At 43.7% G+C, this 17,523-nt stretch overlaps 1 protein-coding gene across 4 annotated transcripts in view; it reads left to right on the top strand.

The window, feature by feature from the left end:
• Window positions 1-17,523, top strand: part of OSBPL10 (oxysterol binding protein like 10) — a 381,826-nt gene that overhangs the window by 65,883 nt on the left and 298,420 nt on the right. The window contains exon 1 of one of the 4 annotated variants that reach the window (XM_082411847.1): window positions 14,161-14,303. The exons of 1 other annotated variant lie outside the window; for it this stretch is intronic. In XM_082411847.1, coding sequence (XP_082267973.1) covers window positions 14,176-14,303 — 128 coding nt within the window. In that variant the 5' untranslated portion in view covers window positions 14,161-14,175. Of the gene's footprint in view, window positions 1-14,160; window positions 14,304-15,559; window positions 16,308-17,523 lie in introns of those variants that run through there. 2 more of the 4 variants (XM_082411846.1, XM_082411848.1) reach the window with 2 other exon arrangements.

The following is a 17,523-nucleotide window of genomic DNA, read 5'->3' as shown; positions in this document are numbered from 1 at the left end:
CCCCTCTTTTTTCTCTTTTATGCATCTTCCTCAAACTTGCATTTTCTTATGAATGCAGATTAGCTAAATAGATGTTAAAGACCCATTTATTCTAAAGTGTGAATGACTACCCAAAGCTGATGGGTACTCTGATTTGGAAAAATAAATTTTATTTATCCAAAAGAGTTGAAAAAGAACTGAGATAGTTGGAAACTCTCCAGTAATGGTGAGTTGCCATAACCAAAGGGGGAAGAACTCTATAAGGACAGAAAAACCAATAGACATGGGCTATTAAGGAAAAATCAGGAACAGGAGACTAGAGCCAAACAGGGAAGAGGTGGAGTTCCCAATATGGACTGAATTAATGGGTAGCCAATTGGAAAGAACAGCTTTAAAATAGGAAATCCAAATTACCTTATTTGTCATTTATGTATCAAAAATCCTTGGAAAATATCCAATGAAAGAGATAAGGTGATTGGAAATTGCTTATGGGTTCTGCTGGTGACAGAATGAAGTATCTCAAGCCATGCGATCCCAAATTAATATACTTGTGAAGTTCTCTTTCTCAGTTGTAAATAAACCCAATGCTTGGGGACAACTCTCTGCCCAAATTCTGACTGTTAACAATTCTCCCTTGCCAGCAAGAAATCAACTGACTCAGTGCTCATGTGGAATATTTTGTGAGTAGTTTTCATTTGACTGGCTGAACCACCAGTGGTGAGGTATGCTGATGGGGAGTATAACTTGATGGTGAGGACATTTTTTCTCTCTTCCTTTTCATTTGGGGGAGAAATGCTGAAAGGAAAACAAAAACCCAAACACACCCTCTCATTTTTTGGTACTTTACTATTCACAAAGCATAACACAAAGTATCTTATTTGAGCCTTAAAACAGCATCCACATTTTTCTGATGAAAACACTGGGGCTCCAAGAGAGAGAGTTGGTTCCTTCCATGGCAAGGAAGAGGCAAAGCTGGATGCACATTCAAGTCCACTGGACCCCAAATGCCACTAAGCCCCAGCCCTTCCATCTCCCATCCCCAAAAATTTGTTTGATGAAATGTGTTGTAAGCAGACTATCTGATGTGGAAAGCAAAATACAAAATTCTCCTTGTGTCTGGCATCTGCCAATTCACTAACTCCTCTCTGTCTCTAAAAATGAATGATGTTCATAAATGATCATAAGACTACTAGAACTTAAACACTGTCTTTTGCAACTGTAATAGTCATACTTATGGGGCTCTGCTAGGCATATAAATCGGGCATGCTTTTATAGCCAGAAATAATTTACTGCATAATGTCTGCCAGTAAATTGGAGCATATGATGATCCTAAATGTGTCTTGTCAGGAAGTAAACCATTCAACTGTAGAAAGGGCACGATATCTGTAAATAAAGGCACCCACCTTTGCATCAAGATGAATCTCCACGATCATCGCCTTCCTTCTGGCTTCTATCCCACTGTGAGTGGGGAGCCTTGTGGGGAGAAGGGGAGAAGCCCTTTGATTTTCCTTAAGTTCTCCAAGATTCACAAGCTCCCTGTTATTTGGAATGAAGTTCTCACAACAGTGAGCTTTCTATCTCCTGTCCCGAGATACTTGTCAAGTTTTTGTTTGTTGTTGTTGTTGTTTTAGGATATTGAGTATAGTTCCCTGAGCTATACGGTAGGACCTTGTTGTTTATCCATCCTATATATACTAGTTTGCATCTGCTAATCCCAAACTCCCAACCCTTCCCTCTCCCATCGCCCCTCTTGGCGACCACAAGTCTGTTCTCTATGTCTGTGAGTCTGTTTTTGTTTTGTAGATAGGTTTATTTGTGTCGTATTTTAGATTCCACATGTAAGTGATATCATATGGTGTTTGTCTTTCTTTTTCTGATTTACTTCACTTAGTATGATGATCTCTTGGTCCATGTTTGTTTGTTTTTACTTATTTTTTAAATTCTGCACTCTCTGGAGAGGAGTATGGGATCTCTCTATTCACTGCTTTTTGGACTTTTGCTTCAGGCAATTTTGTATTCTTGCTTCAGTAGTTTCAAACTACAGAAATTGACCCGAATGTTAGGATTAATCCAAAAATAAACTTCAATACACGGCAGTTGCTTGTCTCTGGAATTCCTCTCTTTCCCTTGACTGGGTAGTACAAAGATACATTATAGATTTCCAGTAGAGTGGTCTTTTCTCTTTCTAAACTTTAGGAAAACCAATTCTTAGATCTGTGGATAAAAGCCTTAAGGTCCACGAACCCCCTTTCTTCCTTGGAAATTTATATCTTAAAAAAATTCTTCAGATCAGAGCATAGGCTGGCTCATATGTAGAGGTTGAGAAACCCTCCAAGTAAAAGAACCCACAATCATGTCGTTGTTCTCTTGCATGGGAGAGCAGAGAGAAATCAGTCCTCCCAGCAGATTGCAGCAAAAAGAACGTTACAATTCTCAGTTAAATTTAAAATGTTTCCTTGGACAGATGTTTTTCTTTGTAGGAATGCTACATTGTTTTTTTTTTTTTCATTTTTATGTCTCTGGAATATTTTGCCTATTTCAGTAATCTGCCAGTCTGGTTATATGGGCTCAGCCACTGGGAAGTTGGCATAACTATTGTGCAGACCACTTAAAACTGAATTGAAATGGACTCCAGTGAAGAATGTTCAGCACGAGACTGGGGCTCCAGCTCTACCACCAGCTCACAGTGTGACCCTGGGGAAGTCTCTTCCTCTTTCTGGGTTTCATTTTCCTTTTCAGGAAAATGCCGAGATTGGCTACGTCTTCTCTTTCCAGCCCTTCATAGAGCATTTGTCGGGTGTTGAGTTGGGAAGGGGACATGTCGTGGATGGTCATTAGCGGTGGCTTTGTACCACAGGTACCTTAAGTATTCACCGCACATGTATTTCACTGCATCTTTGGACGGGGGTTTTCTATGGATTTTTTTAAGCTGGGGTATTTGTTTTGTGGCCTTTCAGGAGCCTCAACATTGTTGCAGAACAAATGAATGTCTAGATTGTTTCTTCCTTTAGCAGTAGCACAGCTGGCATTCGTATTACACTTTCAGTTTATAAAGAATTTTCACATTTGGTGTCTCATTTAGATTAAGACACTCACTGAAATGTAAACGGAGGATAGTGTATAGAAAAGACACTGGCATTCCTTCCTAAAAGGTCTGAGTAGGGCTTCCCTTGTGGCACAGTGGTTAAGAATCCACCTGCCAATGCAGGGGACATGGATTCGATCCCTGGACCGGGAACATCCTACATGCCGCGGAGCAACTAAGCCCGTGCGCCGCAACTACTGAGCCTGCACTCTAGAGCCCGCGAGCCACAACTACTGAAGCCCGCGCGCCTAGAGCCCGTGCTCCGCAACAAAGAGAAGCCACCGCGATGAGAAGCCCATGCACCGCAACGAAGAGTAGCCCCCACTGGCCGCAACTAGAGAAAGCCTGCACGCAGCAACGAAGACCCATTGCAGCCATAAATAAATAAATAAATAAATAAATTAATTAAAAAAAGAAAATGGTCTGAGTAATATCAATCGATCAATAAATAAAAGGGTCTGAGTAATATCACCTGGGAAACCTAAAGATTTGAGCAGGTGATGATAAGTATGCAGGTAGGCAGACATTCATCCATCCTTCCTTCCATCCATCCATGCATCCACCACCCTTCCTTCTTTCCTTTCATCCATGCATCCATGCATCCGTCCTTGCATCCATTCGTCCTTCTGTTCCCTGCCATAGGGAACCCATTCCCTAACGTGAAGGTAACCTGGCACTTGACCTCATATATCTTTTTTTCCTTCTTTTTAAAAATTTGTTTAAAATTTTTACATTTAATAAAATTCACTCTTTTTTGGTGGACAGTCTATGAGTTTTGACAAGTGGATAGAGTCCTTATAACCACTGCCACAATCCTCCTACAGAGCAGGTCCATCACCCCACCCCACTCCAAAAAATCCTCTCCAGCTGACTCTGTAGTCAGACCCTGGCTTCACCCTTACCTCTCGGCAACCACTGATCTGTTCCTTGTCCCTATACTTTTGCCTTTTCCAGAGTGTCCTATAAATGGGATCACATAGTACATGCTTCAGTCTGGCTTCTTTTTCTTAGCATAATGCATTCAACATTTACTTGTGCTGTTGCAGGGATCAACAGTTTGCTCTCTCTTATTGCTGAGTAGTTGTCCGTTGTATGAATGTATGTTTTGTTTTGTTTTCAGTTCATTCCCCAGTTGAGGGATACTCGGGTTGTTTCCATGTTTTGATGATTATGAATAAAGCAGCAATAAACATTCTTTTAGAGGTTTTATTGTGAACATAGATTTTTGTTACATTTAGATAAACATCCAAAGTGGGATAACTAGGTTGTATTTGTTGTTGTTGTCGTTTTTGTTGTTCTTTCACTTGTATTTATTTTTAATTGAGGTAACATAGATTTATAACATTATATGTTTCATGTGTGCAACATTATGTTTCTACTTCTGTATACCCTACAATGTGCTCACGCCCAAAAATTTGGTTTGCATCCCGTTTACCCATTTCACCCTCCCTCCCAGACCCTCCTCCTGTGGTAGCCACTACTCTGTTCTCTGTATCTTTGTGTTTGTTTTTGTTTGGTTTGGTTTGTTCATTTATTTTGTTTTGTTTGTTTGTTTTTTATCAATATTTTTACTGAAGTATAATTTATTTACAATGTTGTGTTAATTTCTGCTGTACAGCAAAGTGATTCAGTTATACATATATATATATATAAATATTCTTCTTTAAAATAATCTTTTCCATTATGGTTTATCATAGGATATTGTATATAGTTCTCTGTGCTATACAGTAGGACCTTGTTGTTTGCTTGTTAGTTTTTTATATTCCACATGTTGATGAAAATAACCAATAAACAATCTATACAAGGAATAGAAAAGAGTTTTATTTGAGCCAAACTGAGGACTATAGCCCTGAAGACAGACCCTGCACAGTTTTATGTCTTGTCAGAACAAAGAACATCAAACAAGTCAGGGAAACATTCCTTCAAGGTTTCAAAAAATAGATCAGCACGTATACAGCAAGTCAGCGTGGCCTTGGCACCTGAGAAAGGAGTCTTATTGCCAGACACATTGATGTCCCACGAAGGGAGTCATTTAATCTTTATTTTTAACATGGACATTCTTGACTTCTGGTCAATGTGCCCTTTTCCTTAATAATTAAAGGAGATGTACAATGTATGTTTGATAAGCCACAAACAGGCTGTTTTAGCATGAAATTCAAGTGCATTCATGTATAAGCCAGAATGACTTCCTTATATCTCCATATGTGAAAATTTCTATTACTACACATATGAGTGAAATCATACAGTCTTTGTCTTTCTCTGTCTTATTCACTTGGTAAGTGTATGTTTAACTTTAGAAGAAACTGCCAAAAAGTTTTCCAAAGTGGCCGTCCTAGTTTGCATTCTCACCAGCAATGTATAAGCGTTCCAGTTACTCTTAAGTCTTCACTAGCACGTGGTATCATTAGTTTTGTGTGTGTGTGTGTGTGTGTGTGTGTTTAGCCATACCAATAGGTATGTAGTATATCATTGTAGTTTTAATTTGCATTTCCCCAATGACTAAAGATGTTGAGCATCTCTTCATGTACTTATTTGCCATCTGTATATCACATTTGATGATTATTTAAAACTTTCACCATTAAAAAAAATAAGGCTGTTTATTTTCTTAGTTCTACATTTTGAGAGTTCTTTACATATTCTGGGGACAAGTCCTTTGTCAGGTACGTGACTTGCAAATATTTTCCCCAGCCTGTGGCTTGTCTTTTCATTCTCTTGTCAGTGTCTTTGCAGAGCAAAAATTTTTTAATTTTGATAATGTCAAATTTTCAATTTTTAACAATAGATTATGCTTTTGTTGTAGTATCTGAGAACTATTTCCCTAATCCAAGTTCATAAAGCTTTCTCCTATGTTTTCTTCCTAAAGTTTAAGAGTTTTACCTTCCACATTTTGGTTTATGATTCATTTTGAGTTAATTTTTGTATAAGGTGTAGGTAAGGTTCATATTTTTTTTTTTGCATATGAATGTCCAGTTGTTCCAGCATCATTTGTTGAAAAGATCACCCATGTAGGCTCAATGTAATCACAAGAATTCTTGTAAGAGGGACACAGGAGGGTCAGAATCGGAAGGAAATGAAACGACAGAAGCAGAGGTTGGGGTGATGCCATTGCTGGAGGGGCCATGAGCCAAGAAATGCAGGTGCCCCTAGAAGCTGGAGAAGGCAGGGAACTGACTCTCCCCTAGAGCCTTCAGAAAAAATACTATACTGCCTGCTAATACTTTGATTATAGCCTGTAAGACCATTTTTGAATCTCTGACTGCCAGAACTGTAAGATAATAAATTATAATAAATTTGTATTGTTTTAAGCCACCAAGTTTGTGGTACTAGTTTACAGCAGAAACAGGAAACTAATACAGAAAGCTCCATTGAATTGTGTTTACACTTCTATCAAAAGTCAATTGGCTATTCTGTAGAACTATTTCTATTTTTTTTTTTTTTAAAGATTTATTTATTGATTGATTGATTGATAGCTATGTTGGGTCTTCGTTTCTGTGCTAGGGCTTTCTCTAGCTGCGGCAAGTGGGGGCCACTCTTCATCGCGGTGCGCGGGCCTCTCACTATCGCGGCCTCTCTTGTTGCGGAGCACAGGCTCCAGACGCGCAGGCTCAGCAGTTGTGGTTCACGGGCCCAGTTGCTCCACGGCATGTGGGATCCTCCCAGACCAGGGCTCGAACCCGTGTCCCCTGCATTAGCAGGCAGATTCTCAACCACTGCGCCACCAGGGAAGCCCGACTATTTCTAGATTTTCTATTCTGTTCCATTTTTCTCTGTGTCTATGCTTTTGCCAATACCACATCGATATATCATTTTTATTTTAACCTGCCCTGAGTTATTTTATTTTCCCTGCTTCATATCTTCAGGATATGAAAATCTGGTCAAGGGTAGTGAGAAGGAAACAAAGAGATAAAAATTACAAAATGACAACTTTCAAGGTAGCCATCTGTATTAGTTAATTACTGCTGAGTAAAAAGTTATCCCAAATTTAGTGGCTTAAAACAGAAACACTTACTGTCTCACAGTTTCTGAAGGTTGGGAATCTGGAAGCAGCTTAGCTGGGCGGTTCTGGCTCAAAGTCTCTCATGAGGTTGCAGCCAAGCTGTCTGTCAGGGCTGCACTCATCCTGAGGCTTGACTGGGGTGGACCTGCTTCCAAGGTCACTCATGTGGCGGTCAGCAGGCCTCTGAAAACCTGCTTCCAAGATGATTCACATAGTGGCTGGCATGCTTTAATTCCTCTCTGTAGGCTGCCTGGGTGTCCTTATGACATGGCAGCTGGCTTCCCTAGTGTGAATGATGAGAGAGAGAAACAGAGAGAACATTCACCTAAGACAGGAACCATTGTCTTTTTATAACATAACCTTGGACATGATGTCTCATTACTTCTGCCAATGTTCTCTTCACTAGAAGTGGGTCACCAAGTCTATTCCACACTCAAGGGGAGAGGAATTAAGCTCCACCTCTTGAGAAAGTATCACAGAATTTGTAGACATATCTTTGAAACCACTATAGTCTGGCCACAAATTATTTATATCCCTCCCACATGCAAAACACACTTGTCCACTCAAGGGCCCCTAAGAGTCTCCTCCCATCACTGCACCAGCTTGAAGTCAGAATCACATCCTCTAAGCTGAGTCCAGGAGAGGAGAGGATGCCCAGGGGTAGCTATTGAAGATCAGCTCCTTGAGTTCATTCCCGCGACCTGTGAAACTGATGAAAGGCTGTCTGCCCCCTCCCCCCTCAACAGACAGTGGTCAACAGACACAGACACAGGATAGCTGCTCTGATATTCCTGTTCAAAAAGGGGGAAACGGGAAGCAGGAAGGAATCAGTGGTCCACGGTGATTCTAAAATCCAGTCAACAAGTTGTAATCCTCTTTCAAGTCCCTTGATTGCATCTCAAGACCTGGGAATAATTCTCCTGTGGTCCTTGACTCCCTCTCCAAACCCTTGGTTTTGCCTCCCAGTCAAACTTCCCTCTTTACAAGAGGTAACGCACCTTTGCTCTGTTTTCCTAACCCCAGTTCATAAAGATTTCTCCTATGCTTTCTTTTAAAAGTTAATATTTTTGTGTTTCACCTTTTAGTTTTTGATTCCTTTTGAGGTCATTTTTGAATAAAGTGTGAAGTATGGATTTTTAAATTTTTTGCATATAAATGTCCAATTGTTCCAGCACTGGTTTTTTGTGGTTTTTTTTTGTTATTGTTGTTTTTAAAGAAACTGTTTATTTTCCAACCACCTTTTTTCCATTTTCTGCCTAAGAGTCTGTGGAAGAACAGCTTCCGTGTGTTCCTGCTGCAAGGAATTTGAAAATATCTTCCTTGTTCATGTGCAGGACCTCAAGGGCTCTGGATATTGTGGAAGTTTTCCTTTAAGTTACCATGGGAACCAGAACACTGCGGTGTTGACCCCTCCCTGGGTATCTTGGAAAGTCAGCACCTTTGTTGAAATGTGGCAGAAATGACCCTGTGCCAGTCCCTAGACCAGGCTTCAAGAGGCTTTGCATGCTTCCTCTTTCTGGAACCCTCTCAGTGCCCTGAGAACAAGCTGAGGTGAGGCTGCAGGAGGATGAGAGATCCTGGTGAGGACGAAGAGCCCAGCTGTCCCAGCCAAGGCCAACCTAGACCATTCAGCCATCGCTCAAACACGCGAGGAGACCCAGACAGGATCAGCACAGTGAAAACTGATTCACACTTTCTTGGAGAATTTTGTAATACATGAGCCATGTTTATAATAAGCAGTTTGACCCAGTCATTGTAATTCCAGTATCTTATTCTAAGGAAATAATTTAACTAGTGTACAAGGTTATTTAAAGAACATTTTTTTATAACAGCAAAAGTTTGAAACACTATAGTGTGCCTCACTAATGGGATGATTAAATAGGGGTGCACATATATAGAACAATACTCTGAAACTTTTACAAATATATAGCTGATATACAGGTGATATATATAGATGATATAGCTCTAAAGGAACCTCTCTATACCATATACTTCAGTCAACAAAGCACGTTAGAAATATATTTTACAGTATGAACCTTTTTTTTTTTTGGCCGCATCACGCAGCTTGTGGGATCCTAGCTCCCCGACCAGGGATTGAACCCAGGCCCCCTGCAGTGGAAGCACGGAGTCCTAACCACTGGACAGCCAGGGAATTCCCAGTATGAACCTGTTTTTGGATAAGATAATCTGTAACTATATTTCTGCATAGAAAAATGTCTGGAAGAACATACACATAACTTATTAACAGTGGTTTCCTCTGGGGAGGTGTTACAAATATATTTCACTTTCTATTGTACATTGTATCTTTGTGTATATGAATCTTTACAAATGAGCATCCATTTAAATAAATTAATCATCAAAACAATGACATAATTTCCATTTTGGAAAAATGTCAATATAATGTATATATGGCTGTATTGTGAAGGTGCATATGACCATTGTAGTAATTTGATTTTCCTGGATATAACCCTCAGGGTGGTCCTGATGGAGCGCTCCTGGTTCACAGGGTGATGGACTGTCCCTACTCCCATTGTGGTGTTTCCATCTTCCCAGCGGCTGGTAAAGTTGCAAGTACATACTGCAGCTGAAGTCCAGGCAGTGAATTTGTAAGAACATTGGACTTGGCGTCAGAAGACCTGAGTTCAGGTTTAGTATTAGCTTCTCCTTTCTGAGTTTCTGTTTCTTCCCCAGTAAAACTGCACTTCATTCATCAAACAATTAACATTTATTGAGGATTATGGTGTGCAGACCCTGTGGCTGGATGCTAGGGGCCCAAGCTCCTGCCCTGCTTCTCTCCCAATGGTGATGGGAGAATCAATTCCTACATGAACAGAAGTGTAACAAGAAATGGAATTCCAGGCACTGAGCTGTACTTTTAGTGGTTTCATTAAGTAGAAGAAAGACTGAATCCATTATGAAGCAAGTGGAATAGTTTAGTGGTAAAGAACTCAAGCTCATTAGCCAAACTGCCTGAGTTTAAATTCTAGCTCCAGCAGGGTTTGGGGGGATGTTGCTTTTTTTTTTTTTTTTAAGTGATTTAAGCCAGATATTGCAAATATATTTAATTAAGAAAAATTTTTTTGGCTGTACTGTGTGGCATGTGGGATCTTAGTTCCCTGACCAGGGATCGAACCCATGCCCCCTGCATTGAAAGTACAGAGTCTTAACCACTGGACCGCCAGGGAAGCCCCTTAAAATTTTTTTTATTTTAAAAAATTTTAATTGAAATATAGTTGATTTACAATGTTGTGTTAGTTTCAGGTGTACAGCAAAGTGATTCGGTTATACATATATGTGTATGTATATACATATATTTCTTTTTTAGATTCTTTTCCATTATACAGGGGATGTTGCTTAACATTTCTTTTTTTTATTTTTTGAAATATAAAATATTTTTTTTTAGTAAATTTATTTATTTATTTATTTATTTTTGGCTGCGTTGGGTCTTCGTTGCTGCACGTGGGCTTTCTCTAGTTGCAGTGAGCGGGGGCTCCTCTTCGTTGCGGTGTGTGGGCTTCTCACTGTGGTGGCTTTGCTTTGTTGCGGAGCACGGGCTCTAGGCGCGTGGGCTTCAGTAGTTGTGGCACGCGGGCTCAGTAGTTGTGGCTCCCGGGCTCTAGAGCGCAGGCTCAGTAGTTGCGGCGCACGGGCTTAGTTGCTCCATGGCGTGTGGGATATTCCCATACTAGGGCTCGAACCCATGTCCCCTGAATTGGCAGGAGGATTCTTAACCACTGCGCCACCAGGGAAGCCCTAAAATAAATTTCTATTTCTCCTTGTAGAACAAGAATAAAATTTTTTACATCTTGCCCCAGTTTTGCTGAACATTTCTTTGTTTCAGTTTTTCTCCACCTGTAAAATAGGAACAGGAACAGTACACAGCTCATGTGGTTGTTGTAAAGATTAAATGAGTTACTATGTATAAAACACTTGGCACAGTGCCTGGCACATAGTAAGTGCTCAATAAATAATAGCTATGATTGTTATTATTTGGGATGGAGAACACATTAGATCAGTTGTTTCTAACACAAATGTGACCAAGTTGAAACAGAGGGTGATGTGCCTGTGACAAACTTCTCTCCACTTGTGGCTTCATGTATGGCATCTGGCCAACCATGTCAGTGACTAATTACTTTTTCTAAAATTTATTTTGGGACTTCCCTGGTGGCGCAGTGGTTAAGAATCCGCGTGCCAATGCAGGGGACACGGGTTCGAGCCCTGGTCCAGGAATATCCCACATGCCGCAGAGCAACTAAGCCCGTGCACCACAACTACAGAGCCTGCGCTCTAGAGCCCGCGAGCCACAGCTACTGAGCCCTCACACCACAACTACTGAAGCCCACGTGCCTAGAGCCTGTGCTCTGCAACAAGGGAAGCCACTGCAATGAGAAGCCTGCACACCACAACAAAGAGTAGCCCCCACTCGCCGCAACTAGAGAAAGCCTGTGCACAGCAAAGACCCAATGCAGCCAAAAATAAAAAAATAAAAAAAATAAAATGCTGTGAATTCAGAACACAAAGATAAAAAATTTTATTTTATTGAAGTATAGTTGATTTACAATGTCGTGTTAATTTCTAGTACTACTTACTCTTGCTGGTCCATGAACATCCTCTTAAGACTTTATGTGCCATTGGCAAGAATGACAGTCCCAGCTAGAAGAGGGGGTTCCGGAAACAATTACTGGAAACTCCAGACCAGCTCTCTGGGTCCATGTGGAGAAACTGGGGTAGTCAGCTCCCTACTCGGGGCAACTGTTTCTGCCCATTATTTGAAGAGGTGTGGTGTGTTTGTCCTTTTGTTCCAATTATGTATGGCTTCCATTCACAAAGTCTTCACATGGTCCAAGATGGCTGTTAGATTTCCAGTCATTCTATTTACACTTGTATTTTTCTTAATGATTTATGCAATCTGGGTGAGTTAAGGAAATAAGTCCTTGTTTTGGGCATATACGTTTTGCAAATATTTTCACCAATTTATTATGTCTTTTGTTCTCAAATTGTTTTTCCAACATGAAGAGAATTCTGCAGGTATCTTTTCTTCACTTGCTATTCTACAGTGGGTCAAGGAAAGCTTTCTAGAAAAAGTGACTTTAAATTTAAAACTCCAGTGATCCAGCAATCCCACTCCTGGGCATATTTCTGGAGAAAACTCTAATTCGAAAAGATACATGCACCCCAATGTTCACAGCAGCACTATTTACAATAGCCAAGACATGGAAGCAACCTAAATGTCCATTAACAGATGAATGGATGAAGAAGATGTGGTACAGATATACCGTGGAATATTACTCAGCCATAAAAAGAATGAAATAATGCCATTTGCAGCAACATTGATGGACCTAGAGATTATTATTACTAACTGAGGTAAGTCAGACAGAGAAAGACAAACATCATATGATATCACTTATATGTGGAATCTAAAATATGATACAAATGAACCTATTTATGAAACAGAAACAGACTCACAGACATAAAAAACTTATGGCTACCAAATGGGAAAGGGGGTGGGGGAGGGATAAATTAGGAGTTTGGGATTAGCAGATACAAACTATTATAAATAAAATAGATAAACAACAAGGTCTTATTGTATAGCACAGGGAACTATATTCAATATCCTGTAATAAACCATAATGGAAAAGGAATATATATATATATATATATATATATATATATATATGTGTATAACTGAATCACTTTGCTGTACACCTGAAACTAACACAACATTGTAAATTGACTATACTTCAATTAAAAAAACAAACAACAACAACAACAAAAAACCCAATTCCATGGGTAAGAAGCACAAGCCTGGTGAAGAGGCGGGGAAGAGTGGGGACATGTGTGCTCCTCTCTCTGTCATGGTCTTGCCTCTTCTTGCAGCACATCTGCTCCATGCACCTCTTGCTAGTGACTTACCTCTTTGGCCATTTCTGATCCCACACAGCTGGCTTGCTCTTGCTCAGCCCTGGCTTCTATGGTCTGAATATTTGTCAACCACAGTTTCTGAGAAACTCCCTCAATCATGTTCTACATAAAATGTATTTGACATAAATTACTACCATGACTGGGATGCAGGAAAATTAGTTATGATATCTCATTTGTTTTTTTCTGTGACTTGATCAAATTACTCACTTTCCCTATAAAATTCCTACACTGTCTGCAAGAGTAATTAAAGCATTATATGAAGTAATACAAGGCCAAAATGCATTGGAAAAAAATTTTTTTTCTTCTTTTTAGCAGAGAGTTTTGAATCCCTTATCAATATCCACCCAATTCCTATGTTGAAATCCTAATGCGCAGTGTGATGGTATTAGGAGGTGGGGCCTTTGAGAGGTGCTTAGTTCATGAGGGTGGGGTTAGTGCTCTTATAAAAGAGACCCCACAGAGCTCCCAAGACCCTTCTGCCACATGAGGACACAGTGAGAAGTCTGAGGCTTGGAAGAGGGTTCTCACCAGAACCTGAACATGCCGGCACCATGATCTTGGACTTCCAGCCTCCAGATTTGTGAGAGATACATTTTTGTTGTTTATAGGCTCCCAGTCTGTGGTATTTTGTTACAGCAGGCTGAACAGACTAGGACTCTGACCTTGACTAGTCCTTTCAGTGTAGCCCCTCCCCCCTTCAACTGGACTATCTCAAGGGTCTCAATGTTTTAGTCCAAAGTGAGAATTTCCTGGGCTGGCTCATCCAGTCACAGGTGGGCTGGGTAGGATGGAGTAATGGTGGTAGAGGTTCGATAATATGAAATAAGATGATGGCACCTCCCCACTTTTAGCCGGACCCTCAGGTGGCAGGCCCCCACGAGGGGTGCTGTGTGGACATATAATGACTGATGGTTATTGTTCAGTATGTGCCCACCTCCCAGTCCTCATGCCAATGAAGGGCTTCAAGAACACTCACACACTGACCAGCTGGCTCAGGGAAAGTTATGCTGTGGGGCAAAATGGTTCCTAAAATCTCAGCGGCAAAGATTTTGTGCATGTGGCATGGCCAAGGCTAACTGGCTTCAGCTCTGTCACACGTCTTCTCACTCCATGACCCAAGCTGAAGGACAGCCCTGATCTGAGACATGCTGCTCACCTGGCGGGAGGAAGAGAAAGATGGTGGAACCGTGTGATGACTCTTAGACTTATGTTTGGACATAGCATCTATTATATCTGTTCACAGTCCACTGGCCAAAAGAATTCCATGGCCAAGCCTGAGGGTCATGTGGAGGGAGAACAGTCCTCCCAGGGCAAGAGGCGGTAAGTATTTTGAACAAATAAACATTCTCACGTAGTTCATCCCAGCCAGTAGTATCATCAGTCCTATTTTGCAGGTGAGAAAACTAAGGCTAAAAGAGGTAACGTGATCAAGGTCATAGATTAGAACTCAGCTCCGTCTGGCTTCAAAGTTGGTCCTTTCTACCATGCAGTCTCTTGAGAATTTTTCTCTTTTTACACTGTGTGGGTACTTGGGATTGTAATTTATTCAGGGCACAACCCACTCTCATCAGCTCCAGAAGCTTCTCCATGAAAATTGCTAGAGCTAACCCACCTTTGAAAGCTTCCTGGAAGGCTATGGAGCTAGAAAGGGGTCAGGCTGGGGGAACTGTCCCCATGAAAGCCGACTCTATTTCATTTAGTAATTTTTTAACTGTTGAATTATTTATCTGCTTTATGGGTTTGTAGATGGGGATCACCTATCAATATTTGTTTTTGTTTTCTTGTGTGTGTGTGTTGGGGAGAGTGTGAGATCCTCAAAGCTATTTTCTAGGTAATTTTGGAAACTTCCAGATTGCATTGGATATTTATATGCACAAAAATGATGAGTGCAGTGGAGAGAGTGTAACCCATCTACTTTTGTGGAAGAGCAAAAACACAACTTCAGATTTAGAAACCCAGCTGCAGCTCCGTGTACCTTGGGGCGGGGGTGGGGTGGGGTGGAGGTGGGGGGGGGCAGAAGTTACAGCCAATAGACAGAATACTTTGCTCTGTTTGTAAGTATCTCTGATTTCTCCTGCCTTCAGTGCACTTACCCATTTCGGAGCCTCCGGTTCCCAGGTGCTTCGTGATGTCTGATAACACCAGGTAGGGCTGGATTTGCCAGGTTTACGTGTGTCCATCAGGGTGGGGATTAGGGTGAGGGCAGTGCGGCACCTAGGACGCTCAATTTAAGGAGGCACTCGCAGGAACCCGAGTTCTCTTGCCTCCGGTCCCGGCCCTGGTGTCCACTGTGCCATAACTCCGCTGGGTGAAAATGCCCCGGGAGAGCTTACCTGCCCTGCCCTCCCCTCCCAGACGCACAGGAGAGCCCGGAGAACCTCCCTGCCCTGCTTCTTGGCTCGGCCAGTGAGGTCGATGTCCAGGTGACCGTATACGTGTGTCCGGGCCAGGCTCAGTGCGGAAGACTGAGAAGAGTGTGCGCGTGAGCCGGCGTTAGGCCAGGCGGGTCCATATCCGGGTGGACCCGGTGGGTGGGACCGCCCCTCCCTCCAGGTCCCGAGGTGGGTGGGGGGTGGGGAGTGACGCGCGGAGATTCCCTTTCGCACCTTCCCATCCGAGAGGGGGCGGCAGGGTGTGGATTCCGGGCGTGCCCACCCTGCGCATCGGCGCCGGGAGCGCCCCGAGCCCCGGGCTTGGGCGGCCGCGGGGACTGGAAAGCAGAGGAGGAGGAACCGGAGGAGGGCTTGCCGAACCGGCCACCCGCTCCGAACTTGCCGGGGAAACTAGTGCGGAGGGAGGGGCCGGGGCCCGGGCCGCGGCGGGAGGAGGGGCGGCCGCAGCTGCATCCAGCCCCGTTGGCTTCCTTCCCAGCTCTCCTTTGCCTCCTCCTCCTCTTCCTCCTGTATGAGTCAGGCGTTTCCCGGGGATTTGGAGCAGCCACGCGCGGCCCGGGTGCCCGGAGCTGTAGCCGCCGCCGCGCCAGGAGCTCCAGCGCCGGGGTCGCCACCGCTGCGGGCACCCGCGTCCCAGGCGCGCGCGAACCATGGAGAGGGCGGCCCAGGGCGCAGACGGCGGCGGGGGCAGCAACAGCAGCAGCCGCAGCAGCAGCCGCGCCACCTCGGCCGGCTCCTCGCCCTCCTGCTCCCTAGCGGGCCGGGGGGTCTCCGGTCGGTCGGCGGCCGCCGCGCTCGGCGGCGGCGGCAGCCGCAGTAGCCCGGGCTCGGTGGCCGCTAGCCCGTGCGGGGGAAGCGGCCGGCGGAGGGAGCCGGCGCTCGAGGGCGTGCTCAGCAAATACACCAATCTTCTCCAGGGCTGGCAGAACAGGTAACGCGCCGGCCGGCCGCCCGCCCCTCCCCGCGCGCCGCTTGTTGTGAGTGTGAGTGTGTGCGCGCGCGATCAGGCCGCCGGCGAGCCGGGGCCGCCTCGGCACCCGGGCCCTTCCCGCGTCCCCGCTCCCCTCGGCGCGCCGCCACCCCACCCCGGGACCGCATCGCAGTGGCGGGGAGGGAGGGAGAGCCCTGGCTCCTGCTGGGACTGGAGCGGCGGGCGGGCGAGCGCGCTGGTCCCCGGGCCCTGCCTGCTAGCGGTTTCCCGTACTCCTGGAGAATGGCTGAGGACGGGAGGCAGAGGGGGCGTGCTTGACGCCTGGATGAAAGAGCTAGTACATCTGGTCCCATCACAGCAATTCTCCTCATATCATAGTTCATTTAAAACTTTGTCGTTTAAAGACACCACCACCACCACCACCGCCAGAAACCAGCCACTTATCCTCGGCTGCTTCCGGCGCGCATGCTAGCCCCCTGCCCAGTTGGTGGCCGGGAACCTCCAATCTCTGCGACGGAAGTTTAGGGTTTTTTTTGTTTTTTGTTTTCCTTTGACACCCTCTCCCCTTTCGAAATGGCAGGTCGCTATTTAAATTATTATCATTATTTTTCCCCTTTAGGTATTTTTTGAAATTCCCTGCTCACTCTACCCTCACAGTTGGGAAGCCTAGTTATGGACACGTGGAAGGATGGGTGTCAAGGGAAGGGGTCGCGGTGCTGTGTGGACTGAGTAGTGAGAATAGTGAGGAACACTTGAAAGGAGCAGATGGGGTACTGCTGCTGACATTTTTTAACTTTGTTTTTCAAAAGCAAGTCAAAGGAAAATACAAATGTCCATGCAAGGAGAATGGGGCTTTTTGGAGAGGTTGTTGATGAGATCTTGTGTCTGGTCCTTAATAGCCCTTGGATATTAGGACTTGGGGTTCTTAAGGATGCTTGTGAGATTTGAATCACACCCTGGGAACTCTTGCTTCTCTCTGCTGGTTAGTAGAGTGCGTGGTCCTCTCTCCCTTTGTAAGTTTCAGATTGTTTACAGCTGAAACAGCAGGCAGTTATTTACATGAAACTCAACTTAAGAGGAAGATGACTTCCTTCGTTTGGAACCTGAGTTGATATTATAGACAGAGAACTTTCACCGGGCTTTCCTTGGAGATCTGCTACTGTGTTAGCGGAAGTTGCACCTTAACTTTTGAATCCTTTTATTTCTTAAAATAGCC

This window comes from Balaenoptera physalus, assembly GCF_965194825.1.
Source record: "Balaenoptera physalus genome assembly, chromosome: 11".
Lineage (NCBI taxonomy): Eukaryota > Metazoa > Chordata > Mammalia > Artiodactyla > Balaenopteridae > Balaenoptera > Balaenoptera physalus.
This window is presented reverse-complemented; position numbering and strand designations above follow the sequence as displayed.